General features: G+C 39.3%; 1 protein-coding gene across 2 annotated transcripts; it reads left to right on the top strand.

Annotated features, from left to right (window-relative positions):
• Window positions 1-192: 192 nt before the first annotated feature.
• Window positions 193-13,141, top strand: LOC117290236 (trichoplein keratin filament-binding protein-like). Of its 2 annotated transcripts, none has more exons than XM_033771510.1 (11): window positions 193-278; window positions 1,665-1,867; window positions 2,945-3,155; window positions 3,695-3,751; window positions 4,631-4,873; window positions 5,674-5,853; window positions 6,407-6,579; window positions 8,281-8,362; window positions 9,647-9,832; window positions 10,021-10,164; window positions 12,594-13,141. In XM_033771510.1, the coding sequence occupies exons 2-11, from the start codon at window positions 1,674-1,676 to the stop codon at window positions 12,639-12,641; spliced, it is 1,518 nt and encodes a 505-aa protein (XP_033627401.1). In that variant the 5' UTR covers window positions 193-278; window positions 1,665-1,673; the 3' UTR covers window positions 12,642-13,141. The 2 variants fall into 2 exon arrangements, with proteins under 2 accessions (XP_033627401.1, XP_033627403.1); XM_033771512.1 differs by having other exon boundaries at window positions 1,660-1,867.
• The last annotated feature ends 3,638 nt before the right edge of the window (window positions 13,142-16,779 follow it).

Below are 16,779 nucleotides of genomic sequence, written 5' to 3'. Positions count from 1 at the left end.
ACAGATTTTGCAGGTTTAAAAAAAATAAAAAAATTGCAGGTAAATATTTTAAGTAATAATTTGACCTTAATTACCTTCAAAGTTGTGTTTTCTAGCTTTTTTTGTTTAAATTATTTGTTTTTAATAGTAATCAACTTGCTTAACAAACAAACGAATATGTAAAGGTCAACTGCCGAAGTTTTTATTCCGGGTCACGTCGTTGACTTGGCACCACTCGCACAGTTTTAAATCTTTCCAACAGACGGTTAAATAACTGCATTTATCAAGGTAGTTTGAAGGTATGTAAACTAAGTTTCAGTGAATTGGGAAAGAGCATGTCAATTTTTATCATTTAACTAGAATTTAACAGCAAATTTCATGGAATTCTTTAAAAGCAATTTCTAAATTTTCTAAAAAATTGTGCAAGTTGAATGAGATCATTTTCGAATGGCGCACGCATTATGAGGTATGCCCGTGCGCTAGTGAAGGGCTGTGCCGGTTGTACTTCAGCTGCGCATTTATTTACTGCGCGTTTTCGGCGGTTGTCCAACAACAACAAACATCTTTTAAAATTTAAGTTTTTACTTTTACTTTTAAAATTAAAAAGCAAATTTTTTAATGCTATTTATATTGTTTAACTTCATACTATTATTTCCTATAACTATATAGTAATATAAGTTTTTAAAACTTAATTCTATTTGTTGTGGTTATCATGGTGTCAGGTCAGGACACTTCGTACCTTTGCCACTTCGTACCCTGGACACTTCGTACATTTTCAAGGTACGAAGTGACTTTGGACACTTCGTACCTTGGATACTTCGTACCTTCTTACAAGACACTTCGTACCTTCTCACGAGTGACTTCGTACCTTCTCACGAGACACTTCCTACCTTCGTACTCAATTAAATTATTGAGGAATACACATTTTAATAAAGTGAAGGTACGAAGTGACTCGGCCGAGGGTACGAAATGACTCAGCTGATGGTCACTTCGTACACCGCCTACGGTGCGAAGTGACCAATTTGGTTACGGTACGAAGTGTCCCGAAGGTACGAAGTGTCCAGGGTACGAAGTGTCCGACATCCATTATCATTTTATTTGGCTCTTGCTAATTAGTAATTGCTTGCTTGTTAATCATTTAATGAATAATGTAATACTAATAATCATATAAATGTTAATAATGTAACAATGTAGTGATATTGTTATTTAATATGTGAGTTGTTGATCATGCAACAATCCTCCATCTTTTTAATATATATAATTTTTAAATATTTTTATGACGAGGCATCAGAATTCAATCTCACTCACTTTGTACCCAAGTCAAGTTTGACCCAGTAACTGGGGCGCTGTACTCCGTTTTTTGAAATTTCGAAAAAAGGAGTACAGCGCCCCAGTTACTGGGTCTAAAGTCAAGTCATGATGTCTATGACGTGACCTGGTTACGATTGTGTTCCAATACAACCAAAGCTTTATTTATGAACTACAATTCAAATGCACTTCAACACAGGGCTGGAAAACTCAGTTGGCGGAGCGCCAGCACGCGCTGCTCTGGTAAATTTTCCTTTGACCACTTAGTCAACCCCAGAATGTTTATAAATTTACCCTGTCTGTCCGTTTCCCTTAATGGTTAAATACTGGATATTGTTTTTAAAAACATCATGCTCTTTATTCAAATGGAAGGGTAGTCTTCTGAAATGGCACTTCCAACAATGCCAGCCTACTGGACGGCTCGCTATAAGAACATACAAGAGAGGTCCATGGTAAACAGACGCACACATGAAGCTGATTTTAGAGACCAGTGGGGAAACAACGCTCGCTACTTCCAGAACTCTGATGTCACCAGCACCAAACAAAGAGCTTGGACATCAGACCAGTCATTTCAACACAGGTATAAATAAAAGATTTCCATATAAGATTTCTGTATAGCATTGGGTGCGTTCGTTTAGCTTCCCTGGGTCGACCCCGGTCTGCCCCGGTACGTTCGAATAGTTTTGACGGGACTCACCCAGGTCAGCCCCCAGTGCACTGCTTGTGGAGTGGGTCACTTGGGGGCGACCTGAGGTGCATGCCGTCACCACGAGAGGGCGAGTGTGATCGTTCGATTAGCTCTTGTCAGGGGCCCACCGAGTGAGCACTGCGGGGTCGACCCAGGGAAGCTAAACGAACGCACCCACAGAAAAATGCTACACACAATGTATCAGATGCTACTAAAAAATTTCGATCATGCAGTGTACACAAAACTTGTTTAGTCTCTACCTATTCTGCTGTGCAAAGTTCGTGTCTGAAATCGTTCCCTGGGTATGAAAAAAAAAACATACAGAGGACTCTATGACGAGATTGTCTCTTTTATGTTAAAACATTTGATAACACAGTAATTGTCCTATATAATTGTGTTCAACAATCGCATTTTAGTCAACATCCCATTGAAATGTTGTTGATTTTAGAGGGAAAAATTTCTTTTGTGGTGAAACGGTCAAAGATTTTGTGTATTAAATGTATTGCTGGTATGATCATGTGACAAATGTTATGTTGCCACTTTTGACTAAGCAAGTCTTTCTACGAGACATTATTAAAATCTTATTTGCAGTATATGGCTTATTCATTCATACGAGCAATGGGGAGCCGTTGATAGTATAAAATATTATGAGAAACGGGTCCCTCTGAAGTAATGTAGTTTTTGAGAAAGGTAGTTTCTCAATCAAACATTAAAATACTTTAGGCCTGAAGGCTTTTGTTTTATTCATCTGAAAGCACATATTTATGCAACAAGGGTGTTTTTTCTTTCATTATTCTCTTACATCTTCGAGGACCAATTGAGTAAAAATTTTCACAGGTGTATTATTTTATGCATATGTTGGGATACACCAACCAGGTAAGCATACCGGTCGTTGACAATTACCAAAGGTGTCCAGTGCCTTTAATTCTCTTGTGCTACTTTTTCTTTCCTGAAAAAAACCCCAAACAGTATGGATGCTTACAAGAAGCGTGACGAGCGAGAGATAAAGGGATTAAAACTTCAAGCTCGTAAAAATAAACTGAAGCAACTGTTGGATACAGAGAGAGACAGATATGAGGCAGAACTAAAAGGTCTGTCACCCGGAAACTATCAACGGCTCAAGGGCATGAGAGATCGAACTGATGATCTCAAAACAAGAAAGGAATCCGCCAGGAAAGAGGTAAACAACAAAATTATGCTTGTTGTTTATTACATTATATTTATAACTTGTTTTTACACCAATGTTATTTAAGCACTTTATACTCTGTACTTTCCAGAGTTCTATGAAAAAAAAAAAAAAAAGGCAAACCACACGGATGGAATCCGAACCAATCACCTATTGCATTGCTGGAGCAGTTGTCTAATCACTAGACCACCAAGCTGGCCAAGTGGCTAGAAGCTGTTTCAATCTTGTTAGCAGCGGATATCGCAACGATTTCATGAGGCATCAGGAATAAAGATAATAGTTTGTTGATTACCCTTACACCGCTGTGTATTAAGCACTGTATACTCAGTACTTTCCCACATCAGTGCTGAAATACACATCGGTAAAAGGGTACAAACACAAATTATATATAGTCCACTTTTCTTTTTTCACCCAAAAATTGAAATAAATTTACCCAGTCAGTTTTTTACTAAATATATAGAAAATAGAATAAGTAGGATTTTTAAAAGTGCTAAGATCGTGTTAAGTTATTTTTATTATGTTAATATCTTTAGATAGCTGACCAAAAGATGTATGAACACTGGAAACAGAACAACCCTGATCTTAGAAAGGTAAGAGCTAAGAATCAACATTTCTGTGCATTTCTAGCTTTGCGTTTGTTACATCCGTAAACTGATATGAGAAAGGGTCATCCATGAAGGCACACATTGTGCACATGTAAGTATCACTGGCGGTTTACTCTCCTGCCAAACTGGCCCTGGTCCAAGATTCCACAGGAGCCTATGGAGACTAAGTCCAAAGTACACAAGCCATACACTCATTGGCTATAGCCTGGATGGTACTTTGTGGCAGTCTGTGGTACCAGTGTATGGGAAGGGTAACCTAGTTTATACATGTAGGAGGCGTACTACTACTAATAACAATATGATTTTTTTTTTATCTAGTGCTTTTTTTTGGGGCGTCTAAAAGCGCTGATTATAATTTATTTCAAGACAATTAAAAAAAAAAGGGTATTTTTTAACTATGAGACCCATTTATGTTACAACCTTATAAGGGTTTATAAAATGCCAGAAAACAGGGCAACCCCCCCCCCCCCACCCCCTTGTGTATCTGGGTTCTGCATTTCACAGAACACGGGACCAACAGCTTTGCCACTTAAAATGGTTAAGTGTCTGGCTTAAGGACACAAGTGTCAAGACCGAGACTCGAACCTACACTCTGCTGTCAAGAGCTTGAGTCCAGTTCACTTGACCACTCGGCCATGGCACACTTACTTGCAACTTTTATAGTGTACGTGATGACTCTTGCTGCATATTCACTGAACGCTGTTTTTAGTGTAACAGAACTATGCACTTGGCCTGGTTATTCAAATATTTTTTCTTTGGAACTCTTGTGACAAATTATGTTGAGTGAGGCTTGTCCAGGGTATTCAGCCACAAAAAATAATAATCTGTTTTTTTATTTTTGTTATTATTTTTTATTATTTACAGATTGAAAATGAGATGCACAAGAAGCATGTAATTCATGGCTGGGGAGAGCAAGTAGATTCCCACAGGGAGCAAATGGTAACAGCCCGCAACGAACAGAAACGCATGGAGAATCAGATGGAGATGGACAGATTGGCCTCCCTGGAAAAGGAACGGCAGTCTCAGGAGACTAAGCTGCAAGAGGAGAAAGAATTGGCCGGACAGCTTAAGGATCAAGTGAATGAGTTGAGACAGAGAGAAGCAGAGGTACAAAGTCATGAACACATGGAAGGATGTGATTTCTTTGTATTTAACCGAAAATTCTCTTCTTCTTTTTTAAAGACAGTGGACACTATTGGTAATTGTCAAAGACTAGTCTTCACAGTTCGTGTATCTCAACATATGCATAAAATAACAAACCTGTGAAAATTTGAGCTCAATCGGTCTTCGAACTTGCGAGATAATAATGAAAGTAAAAACACCCTTGTCACACGAAGTTGTGTGCTTTCTGATGCTTGATTTCGATACCTCAAATTCTAAACTTGAGGTCTCGAAATCAAATTCGTGGAAAATTACTTCTTTCTCAAAAACTACATCACTTCAGAGGGAGCTGTTTCTCACACTGTTTTATACTATCAACCTCTCCCCATTACTCGTAATCAAGAAAGGTTTTATGATGATAATTATTTTAAGTAATTACCAATAGTGTCCACTGCCTATAAACTCCAACCCCCAAAAATCTAAATTTATTATTTTTAATTCTACTTCATAACTTAGATCAAATTCATAAGAAAATGAAGATAAAACCCAGATTGCAGAGTATGGTAAGAAAACCTTGCAGGGAAGTAATACTTAATGGTGAAGCACCTTGAGCGCCACCGAGTGACAGAGATGAGCACTATATATATGAGAAGCCACTATTAAAAGAGATATACACGTGGTGTTACCACAAACCACTCTAAGTCAAACTTCCACCATGCAAACTTTCAAATCCTCTGTACTATCATATCATATACATTATCTCCTATGTCAATTTGAAATTTCTCTCATTGTTTTCTGCTTGGCAGGCGGATAGATTAAAAAACGAGCAGGACGCCCTCTTGAGGCAGCAATGGGAACTAGACAAGCTTGACGAGGAGCGACGGGCCATGGAAGAGGAGCGCAAGAAGTCCCAGATGGCTCGAGCGTTGACCAGACAGTACAAGGCTCAGCTGAGACGAAGGGCTAAAGAAGTCCAGGAAGCTTTGGTAAGTAACTTGATCTTGTGAAGATTCAATAATGACCGAGGTACAGGACCAGGGCCTAAACTTGCTAAGCACAGAAAACTATTGCTTAACAGAAACAGGTTACCAGCCAGAATTCTGTTAAATTAACATTGTTTTGACTGGTACACTACTTTTTTTTTTTGCTTAGCAAAGAAATTTGTCAGATCAGTATTTGATGCTTAACAGCTTTGCAGCACTGTATACATGGCCGAACAATGCAAATCCATGCTGAATGCACAAGATGGCTGCCTGAGTTTCTTGCCAACATCTAAGATATGCTTACGCTTTAGCAAAGTAATTCATTACAGTTAGCACAAAAAATTGACTACCGTTAACAAGCTTTATAAAATTGGCCCCAATGCCCAATTTCATAAAGCCATAAAGCTGTTTAAAAACGCGACAACTTTTTGAAATTAAATTATTTTTACATGTTAGTTTTTTACTGTTCTTTTCTACAACTATATAAGATAATTAATCAAAACCAAAACGAACGATTCCAAAAACCAAAGGTATACTTCGCCTTTAATTTGTACAGGAGCTAGATCGTAAAATTCTTGCTGCTTTAGTGGAGAAGGCATCTGAAGATCATCAGATACAGACAACAAGACGAGAGAAAGCCAAAGCAGATGCAGCGTGGATGAAACAGGTCGTAGAAGAACAGTTGAAGTTAGAGAAGGCCCGGGAAGCAGAACTTGACATGCTGTACAAGTAAGTCTTGAAGTCTGTTATGATGCGTATCTTCATGAGATTCCACCCAGCAGTGACTTTCATATAAATGTTTCATATTATTATTATTATAAGCATTTTTGAGGTATGGTGGACGTGATAGGAGTGTACTGTTTGGTTTGGTTGATACACACAAATTTACCCAAAGCTTATAGTGTTGTAGCATTGTGTCCTATATCTCAAAAAGGCTTATGATATTTCACACAGACACGTTGAAACGGCTGGCTTAATTTTATGATTTTTTATTTGGCCATTTCACAAATTACATAACAATAAATGCAAAAAAAAATTAGCTGTAGGAAAAGTAAACAAATTAAACATGTTGAATAGAACTATATGTAGGCATACAGGCTACATAGCAACTATAGTCCCAGGCCTCAAATTTCCCGGCGGCCATGACGGCCATGGCCGTCGGTGCCCTTGCTTCTGGCCGTGGTGCCCCTCAAAAAATTACCTTTTCCAAGACCATAATTGCCGTGCCCTTAATTCCCGTTGGCCGTCGTGCCCTTTTTAAAAGAAGTTAAATGCATTTTCAGTGTTGTCTAGAAGCACCAGCTGCCGCGATTTTACGGAAACCTTTTTACCCAGTTGTCAATGATTACGAAAACAAACTTTTCTACACACACGAAGCCGACAGTTGGAGATCCTTTTCTGTATTTAATGTAGCGCCCATACACTATCCAGGCCTCACCTGGGAGAATGATTGACACTCCTATTGACGCCCAATTACTCTTATCTTAATCCGCTACAGTTTGTTATACAATTGTTTCAGTTTGTAATACTTTTGCTCCACTCAAAAGAAAAGCGCTGTGTGCTGTGTCTTTGTGGTTAATCCTCTTCAGTTTGTTATACTTTTGCTTCACTCAAAAGGCAAGCCCAGTGCATGGGTGTCTTTGTGGTTTTGTGACTTGGTTTTGTGACTCATAGGAGTGGATGTTGTGTTCTTTTTAACCTGGAAAGTGTGTTGACATCTTGTGGCTTGCAGTTTTACGGTTTGTTCATGAATAAGATATGATTTATCAATATTTTGTTCATGCAAACTGTTTCATCGGTTAACCACCCATAGGGAAACCTCTGGCCAATTTTCAAATGCATTTTTTTAAATTTTGTGTATTAAACTTTCAGGATAACTAATGCACTATGGTGTTATTTTGATTAACAACTCATAGTTTATTAATGGCCTTGGTGCCCTTTTTTAGATTTCATTTTTGGCCTTGGTGCCCAATCTACTGGCCTTGGTGCCCCCCAAAATTTGGCTTGCTCCAGCTCCAAGGCCAAAGTGGCCTTGCCCTAAAAATGATGAAGTTTGAGGCCTGTAGTCCTGATTAAAGATGACTGACAGCAAGATTTTGATACAACAAGGAACATGTGAAGAAAAGACGACAGATAAGGACAGGAAATAGGGTTGGAGAGGTAACAGCAGGAAATTACGAACAGAGACAACCCATTTCAATCCTTACTCGTTTTGAGTCCAGGGGTCGTTTTCACAATAAGATTGATCTTAAGATTTAGGACGAGTCCCAACCATCCTTGGATGGATTTCACAAAACCTGTCTTGAGCGGGACAAGTCGTAAATAATATAAAACCACAACTGCTATTTTAGCATAATTTGATTGTGCCTGGCTTCTTTTTGTGTTTAATCTATGAAATTAAGCCCAGCTGATTGTTTGTTATTCTTGCAGGGATGAAGCTGCCAGGGAGTGGCAGAAGAGAGAAGGGGAGTGGGAAAGAGAAAGACAAGCCAGAGAGAGACTCATGAATGAGGTGGGTAATGATGGTAAAAGCCCCCAGCATCTGCCACTAATATGAGTTCATGGCACTGGTGCACAGTTATAAGAGTTATTATGAGTTGATCCCGGTTCATATGCAAATGCAATACTAGTGGGTGACATGGTTTGCCTGTGCGTAAAGTGCTTGCCTCTCACCAAGATAACCCTGGTTCGATACACGGCCAGGGCCATGAGTGAGTTGGGTTGTGCAGTGGCTCCCTGCTGTGCCACAAGGGTTTTCCAGACCATCCGGTTTTCCTGTGCTCCGTGGTCATAATGGGTTGATGTGGCTGGCTGCCAAAGGCTCCCTTACATGCTTGCTTCTCAAACAGGTTGTAGATGCGTCCTTCGCAATTCAGCTCTTAGCTGCCAGTGAGGATGATTAGCCTCCCAAATTACTCCACACTAATTTTGTCGTCACAGGGCTGTTTTCCCAGTAAATCTTTGGCAGGAGTCAAGCGCAAAGTCAATTGATGCTTCTTGGTATGAAGACGATCGGAGCACACTGATCAAAATGTTGAGTTGCTAACCACTGGCACTTTTCAGAACCAACACTACTACAAAAAAAGATTTACACATGGTGCTGCCGCAAACCTCACCTGATTATACAAATTGTTGAAGTCTTTGCTTGATCGGCTCTCCCTTTTTGTTACTTTTTTTGTCTTTTTTACAACATTAAGTTTCCTTTTTCAATTTGATGATCTGTTCAATCAGGTTCTACAAGTTCAACAGACTCAAAATGAGCTCCTGTGAATTGTGGTTTTTTTTTTTCTTCTCAGAAAATGGGGTTCAGGTAGCTTGTGAATGAGTATAACACGCACGAGAGAGTCATTCCTTGGTGGTCGGTCATTTTACACTATCATGTTTACCTTTTCAATTTGATAATCTGTTTTACTACTCAAAAAATAAAAAATAAAAACTTTTGAAATGACTGCCGAATACAAAACATAATTCACTGAAGAATAAGTAGCCGACGTCTTGGAGTGAGATTTGTAAGCTCCAAAGGACTTACCTCTCACAAATTGGAGGGCTAATTACTGCGCAACCTAATTTTCATACCCTTTACAAAAGTGAGCAGTGCTCACCCAAACATGAATTATTTTCGAACTTTTTGGTATCATATAAAATTTGGGTCCATAAACTATCCATACATATAAACCTTTTCCCCCAGAATCATATATTTTTTATTCGGCAGCCATTTCTAAAGTGTATACTTTTTTTTTGAGACACACTGTATAGTACACATTACTGACTATGGTATTGTTTTCCTTCACTGCAGGTTCTACAGGGTCAACAGACTCAAATTAACTCCCGTATGGAAGAGAACCGAAGACGTCAAGAAGAGTCTCTACAGGAGAGAGAGGAGCTCGTCCGGGAGATGGAAGTAGTCCAGCAGATGACTCAACGAGAGAAGGCAGAGGAAGAGAGGCAGAAACAGGAAACAAAGAGGGAGATAGAGGCACAGGTAAAAATTGCTTAATCGTTGCAGGGATGTGATTTCCCACAAACGGACCACAACCCTGCCGGTTTTAAACACGGTTTTAAACGGCCATTTATGAACTCGTCGCTACCCTTTTATTCCCTTATTTCAATCTGTCAGTATGTTGTACATTTCTCAGTGGTTAATCACTTGAGATTGTTTCCTCTTGCTAGATGACAGAGCGACAGCATCAGAAGGTCTCTAACCTGAAGCTCCAGCAGCAGGAACTAGAAGCAGAGAAACAGGCGGAGAGAGACTATGAAGAGATGTTACGACAAGAGGCGTCTCGTATGTCACTTCATGGATTCCAACCAAAGGTAAACTATCCAAAGGAGTTGTGTCCAGTGTCCTAATAGAGCTGCTTCAGCACTAAAGGCTGGGTTATAGTATGTCGGGCGATGGAAATGAGGGGCGGATTGCAATAAAACGGTCTTAGTCAGCAGTCTAAGACCAGTCAGTTAAAGCCGGCTATCTGCCTTAGATGGTCTTAGCTTAGTCAGTCATTAAACCTGTTGCAATAAGCCGGTCTTAGATAAGTCGGCGAAAAGTAATGGAATACAAACAAATGTCCCATAATACTTAGCATATCTGCAGCACTGGCGTTATGGCATTGTTCTTATTGCTTAGGTTAAAATCATTGGATATCAAATCATTTTCACTCTTGGAAACATATATTTACGAGGTATTTACAATGTATCGTCATCATAATGCTCATGGGTGTGATATATCTCTAAATACTTGGTCTCGTCGTAGAGCTCGTTGCATCAAATCGTCTACAACTAACAAATACAGCGCCATCTTTAAAAAACAAAACTAAGACCGATTATAGCCAGCTAATAGCAGACTTAAAATTTAAGACTGGCTATAATTATAGACCGCGCAATTGCAATCGGTCTATAATTAAAGATTGTCTGAGCGCGTCTCAAGTTAGCTGGCTATAGCGCATGGACTGGTTTAAGACCGCTTGGTGCAATCCGCCCCTGGACTATGCTGACTATAACAAGGTTACTTGCAATATACTATCTTAAATTTACCATATCTTGCACACTTTTGCTTAGGGACCTTGGCCCAATTTCATAGAGCCACTAAGCACAACAATTTTCTTAGCATGAAATTTCTTCCTTGATAAAAACAGGATTACCAACCAAATTTCCAGTTGCTGCATATTGCTTGGTACTGGTATGCAGCTGTTGTTTGATTATCCTGAAAATCACGTGAAAAGTTGGTCAGTAATCCGGTTTTTATCAAGGCAAAAATTTCATGCTTAGCAAATTGTTGTGCTTAGCAGCTCTATGAAATTGGGCCGTAGTCAAAATTAGAACCAAGTCTCGGTCTGCTCAGACTAACCTCCATTCATCTGAAATACGATGACACACACACATTGGACTCCAACAGTTATTCATGTGTTATTTTGGTAATATTTCGCGGCGGGGCTTCAAACAGCTGGGCCCAATTTCATAGAGCTGCTTAACGGTCGATTTTGTGCACCTAGCAAGTTTTTCATTTCATAGCCTTGCTTAAGTAAGGTTTTTTGCTTAAAACGGCGAGGCAAGCAAGCAAAAAAGGGTCCTTAAAGCCCCATTGCTTAAGCACCCTGTTTAAGCGCCGGGCCCAGTTTCAAAAAGCTTTTTGTGCTTAACGGGCGCACCTAGCAAATTTTTCAATTAATACCCTTGCTTAAGCAAGGTTTTTTGCTTACATAGGTAACCAAACAAAAAGGGTCCTTATAGCCTCTATTTTGCTTAAGCACCCTATTCACACAGCGCATAGTGCAACACTCATTGCAAACGATGTTATTGTGCCGGCACAGCGGTGATTGTACGTGCGTTTGTATGGTAGGTGTAGCGAATAAACGAGTGTCTAAAATGCTTCAGAATCATGCTGTACAATGTATTATCTTCTTGTTTACTTTCAAGTTAGTGTGTAAACCTTTCTGACATAGCATCTTTAAAGACACTAGACACTATTGGTAATTGTCAAAGACCAGTCTTCTCACCTGGTGTATCTCAACCGATGCATAAAACAACAAACCTGTGAAAATTTGAAGTCAATTGGTCATCGCGGTTGCAAGATAATAATGGAAGAAAAAACAACCTTGTCGCACAAATTGTGTGCTTTCAGATGCTTGATTTTGAGACCTCAGCTGAGGTCTCAAAATCAATTCAAATATTTTAGTGAGAAATTACTTCTTTCTCAACAACTACCTTACTTCAGAGGGAGCTGTTTCTCACAATGTTTTATACTATCAACAGCTCTCCATTGCTTGTTTGCCAAGTAAGTTTGTATGCTAACGATTGTTTTGAGTAATTACCAATAGTGTCCAGTGCCTTTATGAAGGGTTTTACTGACACAAGGTATCGTCGCTATTATAAACCACCTTGATTAGTAATTGAGATTCTCCCGACGATGACAAGAGCAAGCTAGTGGAACTGTGAGACCAATTACAGCTCACCCCATGATAGTGAAGCTAATAACGAGAAGTCCCTATGATCCACTAAAGCTAAAGTAGTAGTATTGACCAGTTGTTTACCTACCCCCAGGGTAGTAATTCAAAAGCAGGACAGTTCTTTTCAGATCTGAGAAGTCTCCCGACTTCTGAAAATCCACTCTGTGGTAGTTGAATATAAAGCAAGACAAGTTCTCAAAAGAGCATAATCTATCTGGCAAGTAGATACACACGTGGTGTTACCGCAAACCAAATATATATTAATTGACACTTGTTTTTTGTATATTTTTGAATTTTCAGTCTTTTCCAAGAAAAGGACCAGGGCCAAGCAGGAGTGCATGGGATTGATACTAGTGAGTATCGTAGTATTCTTGTACCATACAATTCACCTGGAAGGGAATTTATAGTGTCTGAACAGGGTTTTTCCCAGGTTTTCAATGAATGTCATACTTTAATGAATGTAAACTAACCCTCACGACTGGTGCAATTTCTTCCCCATTTCAAAATAATGGATCTGTCTGGTAGACATTTTGGGACATTGAATTGTGGAACACATCCCAATGACACAGGAACACTCTATTTTGGATATAGGGGAGTATTTTTGGACGGTTGTTAATTATAAACTGGAACTTAGAGGAAAGAGAGAAATGAATTATCTTCAAGGTTTTATTGGCTGGAGAGAAGAGTACTTTGATGTATTTATATTTGGTGTATCATAATCGACTGGGCATTGCAATAAAATAGAATTATGTAAAACTTCTGTAGCGTTAATGGCAGGGTATACTTTTGGTAATTGCCAAAGACCAGTATCCAAACATATGCATAAAATAACAAACCTGCAGGAAAGTATTGAAATGAAAAAACACCACTGTGGCACTGATTGTGTGCTTGCAGATGTATGAGAAAGGCTTCAGTGCCTTTCTCAAATTCAAATGTTGGGGTGAAAAATTACCTCCGTCCCTAAAACTATTTTACTTTAAAGAGGGTTGTTTATAATAATGTTTTATAACATCAACATCCCTCCAATGCTCTGACCAAGTAAGTTTGTCTGGTCGTTAATTGTTTGAGTAATTACCCTCCCTTTAAAGGTTATTATATGGTAGGTCTTTAAAGGCACTTTAAAAGACTGGTCTTTGGCAATTACCGACAGTGTCCAGTGTCTTTAAAAGGGTAATTCATTAGGTTCTGTCCTCAATTTACAACTAAACTTAAAAATATATGATATAAGACGATCCCAGATTATGTGTTGCCTTCAATTTCGTGCATAATCATTCTCTTGCTTATTCTAAGTGTGGCAATGCGCTTTATTTTTGACCACGTGAGGGCGCTCTCAAAAGTGTTTTTATCACTGCCGGGGGTTATACACGATTCGTCCTGCACAGTTTTAATGAGCGTTCTGTCACTTTTGTTTTGCCATAGTTTTAAGTTGCTTTAGAGGTGGATTATAACAGCTCCTTTAAAAGTCTTATTGTGCTTGATGGATTAGATTTCTGTGGTGGTAATGTGTTCCAGTCTTTAATAACTGTATTGGGTATAAATGAATATACCCCTGGAAGTGATTTAGAGCACCCTCACGTGGTCAAAAATGTGGCCCATTGAAAATAAGCGATAGTGATTTTTGAGGTTTCTTAATCAAAATACCAATCGACAGTATTCAGTCGGAAATACTTTGGTTGAGGATACGACTTATGAGCTTTCACATTATAACAAATAAATTTAATTTAGCAATCCTGTAGTACTTTGTATATAAATGATAGCATCCTTTTTGGCTGTAAATTTGTTATCATTGTTTTGAGAATTGGAATGGACTGTTAATAAAACTGACAAACTACTGAGTCTGTCACTTTTCACTACATTTTCACTTTGCCATTGTTTCACTAACTTGAAATATTATGTTAAAAGAAATCAAAGCAGTCATGGTCCAAGCTAGAACCAAACATGTAGAAGTTGATTGAAAGTTTTATTTTGTATTTTCTTGGCCCACTATGAAGGGCCATGATTTACTACTGTAATTAATTTGTATTTGCGAGTTGGCTGACGTACAATTTCTACTGCAGGTGCTACTGTGCGGCTGCTGCTTAATTGTAAATAGTTTGGGCAGGTGTGCAAGCGCTACTGTGCAGCAGCAGTACTTGCAATATAAGTACAAAGGCATTGTTAGGGTCGGTCTCTTGTGTTCTGTGGGGCGTAGTCCCTCAGGAATGTCTTGGGAATGTCACTGGTGTACATGAATGAACAGAGTGGTAGTGTGGGATTTGAATTGGAGAAAGTGAAACTATGTTCAGAGTACCAGTTTTTGAAGTCAGTTGGGTGTGAGGTGTGTGCAGTTTGCGATAGGCAGCCAGAGTTCCCTGCTCATGATGCGGCACAGATGTATTGGATCTGGTGAGGCACGGAGGAGAGCTGAGCTCAGCAAATCGTAAGTTCTTTTAATTATGTTCATGGAGAAAACTGTTTGGATTTTACTTAGTGTGTGTTGTATTAAATATTAGGCACTTGCTTACATGTATAGCATTTCTCGTTGAAAGGAATTGTTGACACAAAAACAGAGAAATGCAATTTTGATAGTTCCTTTATTTATTAGATTTGGGAAGTGGATCCTTCACCGATCTTGAACTCTTGGGCTACCAATACGGGCTAGAATTGATTTTAAAGTTTTGGTTCTGACTTATCAATGTATCCATGGTATTGCCCCTGTTTATCTTCAAAGCTTAGTTTACAAAACAACCAGGAATCTGCGATCTTCAAATAAATCCCTTTTGACCCCCCCAGTTATCAAAACCAAGTCGTACGGTTCCAGCTCTTTCCAATATGCACAGTTCAGTTGTGGAACAGTCTTCCAGAGGTTGTTAAACAGGCTGAGACATCAGAACAATTCAAAACCCGGTTAAAAACATATCTGTTTACTTTGTACAATAATTGTTGATTTCCTTTTACAGCGCATAGGGACCTCACGGTGATATGCGCTATATAAGAATGGTTTTATTATTATTATTATTATTATTATATTGGGGGCAGCAGACAATGCGGTGGTACCTGGGTTACTGCGCTTCCTAGCGTTGGATTTAAGGGTTGGGCTACACAGTAATCATCTCATCAGTCATGGGTTATTATTAAGGGAATAAAAGGGTAGCGACGAGTTCTTCAACGGCCGTTTAAAGCCGGCAGGGTCGGCGGCCGTGTGATTCGGCTCGGACCTTTATCGCACAGCAACGACCTTGCAAGGTTTTAAACGGACGTTTAAGAACGAGTCACTACTCTTTTATTCCCATTCATAAATGCCCTTTTGTTAAAAAACGTAAAAAATACAATTATAGACACTTTAACAATTGAAAATTCAAGGTTTGAAATGTTTTTTTCCCAAAACTTTGTGAAGAATCTTTTTGATGCGCGTGGGTTGTGTGTACGCCTGCGCGCTTAGATTACGCGCGCGCACTTAGATTATGCGCTGTTACTATAGCTATGAATTGCGTTCCGCGTGATAATCTTGCGTGCCCGACACTCAGAAGCCAGCTTGTTATAAACAGCTCCAGCTGGTCATTATCAAAGGTTTAAACACCCCCACGTGACGCGCTCTCCACCAATAGGAGTAGAGAAACTGTCTGGGGTATTTATGAATGGACTTTTAGCTTTGCAAATCACTTGTACAAAAGAATGCTGGTTAGGAAATTTTCCAGGTACCACCATAGTGTCTGCTGCCACCAAGAGTTCAAGATTGGTGAAGGATAGCTGTTAAGCTATTACCGAAGAGATATTTATTTATCTGTAGGTATCCACTGCTCCTCGGGTCTATCCACTCGATAAACACTCTCAGCTGGAATGAAATAACCCCTGTAGACAACATCATCTGGTGTGGTGTCGTGGTGATAATGTCCGCCTACGCCATGGTGACTGAAACAATGTGTGTGCTCTATACGTAGGTCAAGACCCTAGGAGATGATAAGAAAGATTTCATCAAAAATGTAGTAAACAATAAAATAACAGTCAAACTTTCTGTATAAAATACAGGGCTCTCCGTTAACACTAGCCCCCCGTACAAGTCTTATATAGCGCAAGTACATCTGTATCTACCAACAAGGTACATACTCAAGGCGCCAAGTATACATTTTTTCCAGAAAGGTTAGTAGAATATATAGCAAGAAACTACTCTAGAGAACAAACTCAACCTGTCAAGCAGATACACACATGGTGTTACTGCAAACCAAATATATAAAGTTATTGAAGTTATGAATTGTGAGACCCAATCATGTAGCACTTTATAATGATTTACAATGTGCTCCGGTGTGGCGGTTTCAGTCTTCCGCCGTGTTCAGTTTCTGGGTGACGTAGTCGGTCATATCAGCACGTTGTTCGAACGGTTTTAGCTTTCCGGCGTGTTCAGTTTTCCGGGGTGACTTGTCAGATACCTCCGCGAGTACCCTGGCGAGTACTGTAGTTCTTTAGCAGTGACCCCACATTGTTTATATTACGATTCTTTTCTGTGTAG

Source organism: Asterias rubens, chromosome 5 (assembly GCF_902459465.1).
Source record: "Asterias rubens chromosome 5, eAstRub1.3, whole genome shotgun sequence".
NCBI classification, from domain to species: Eukaryota; Metazoa; Echinodermata; class Asteroidea; order Forcipulatida; family Asteriidae; genus Asterias; species Asterias rubens.
Note: the sequence above shows the minus strand (reverse complement) of the source record. Positions and strands in the feature narration are given on the sequence as shown.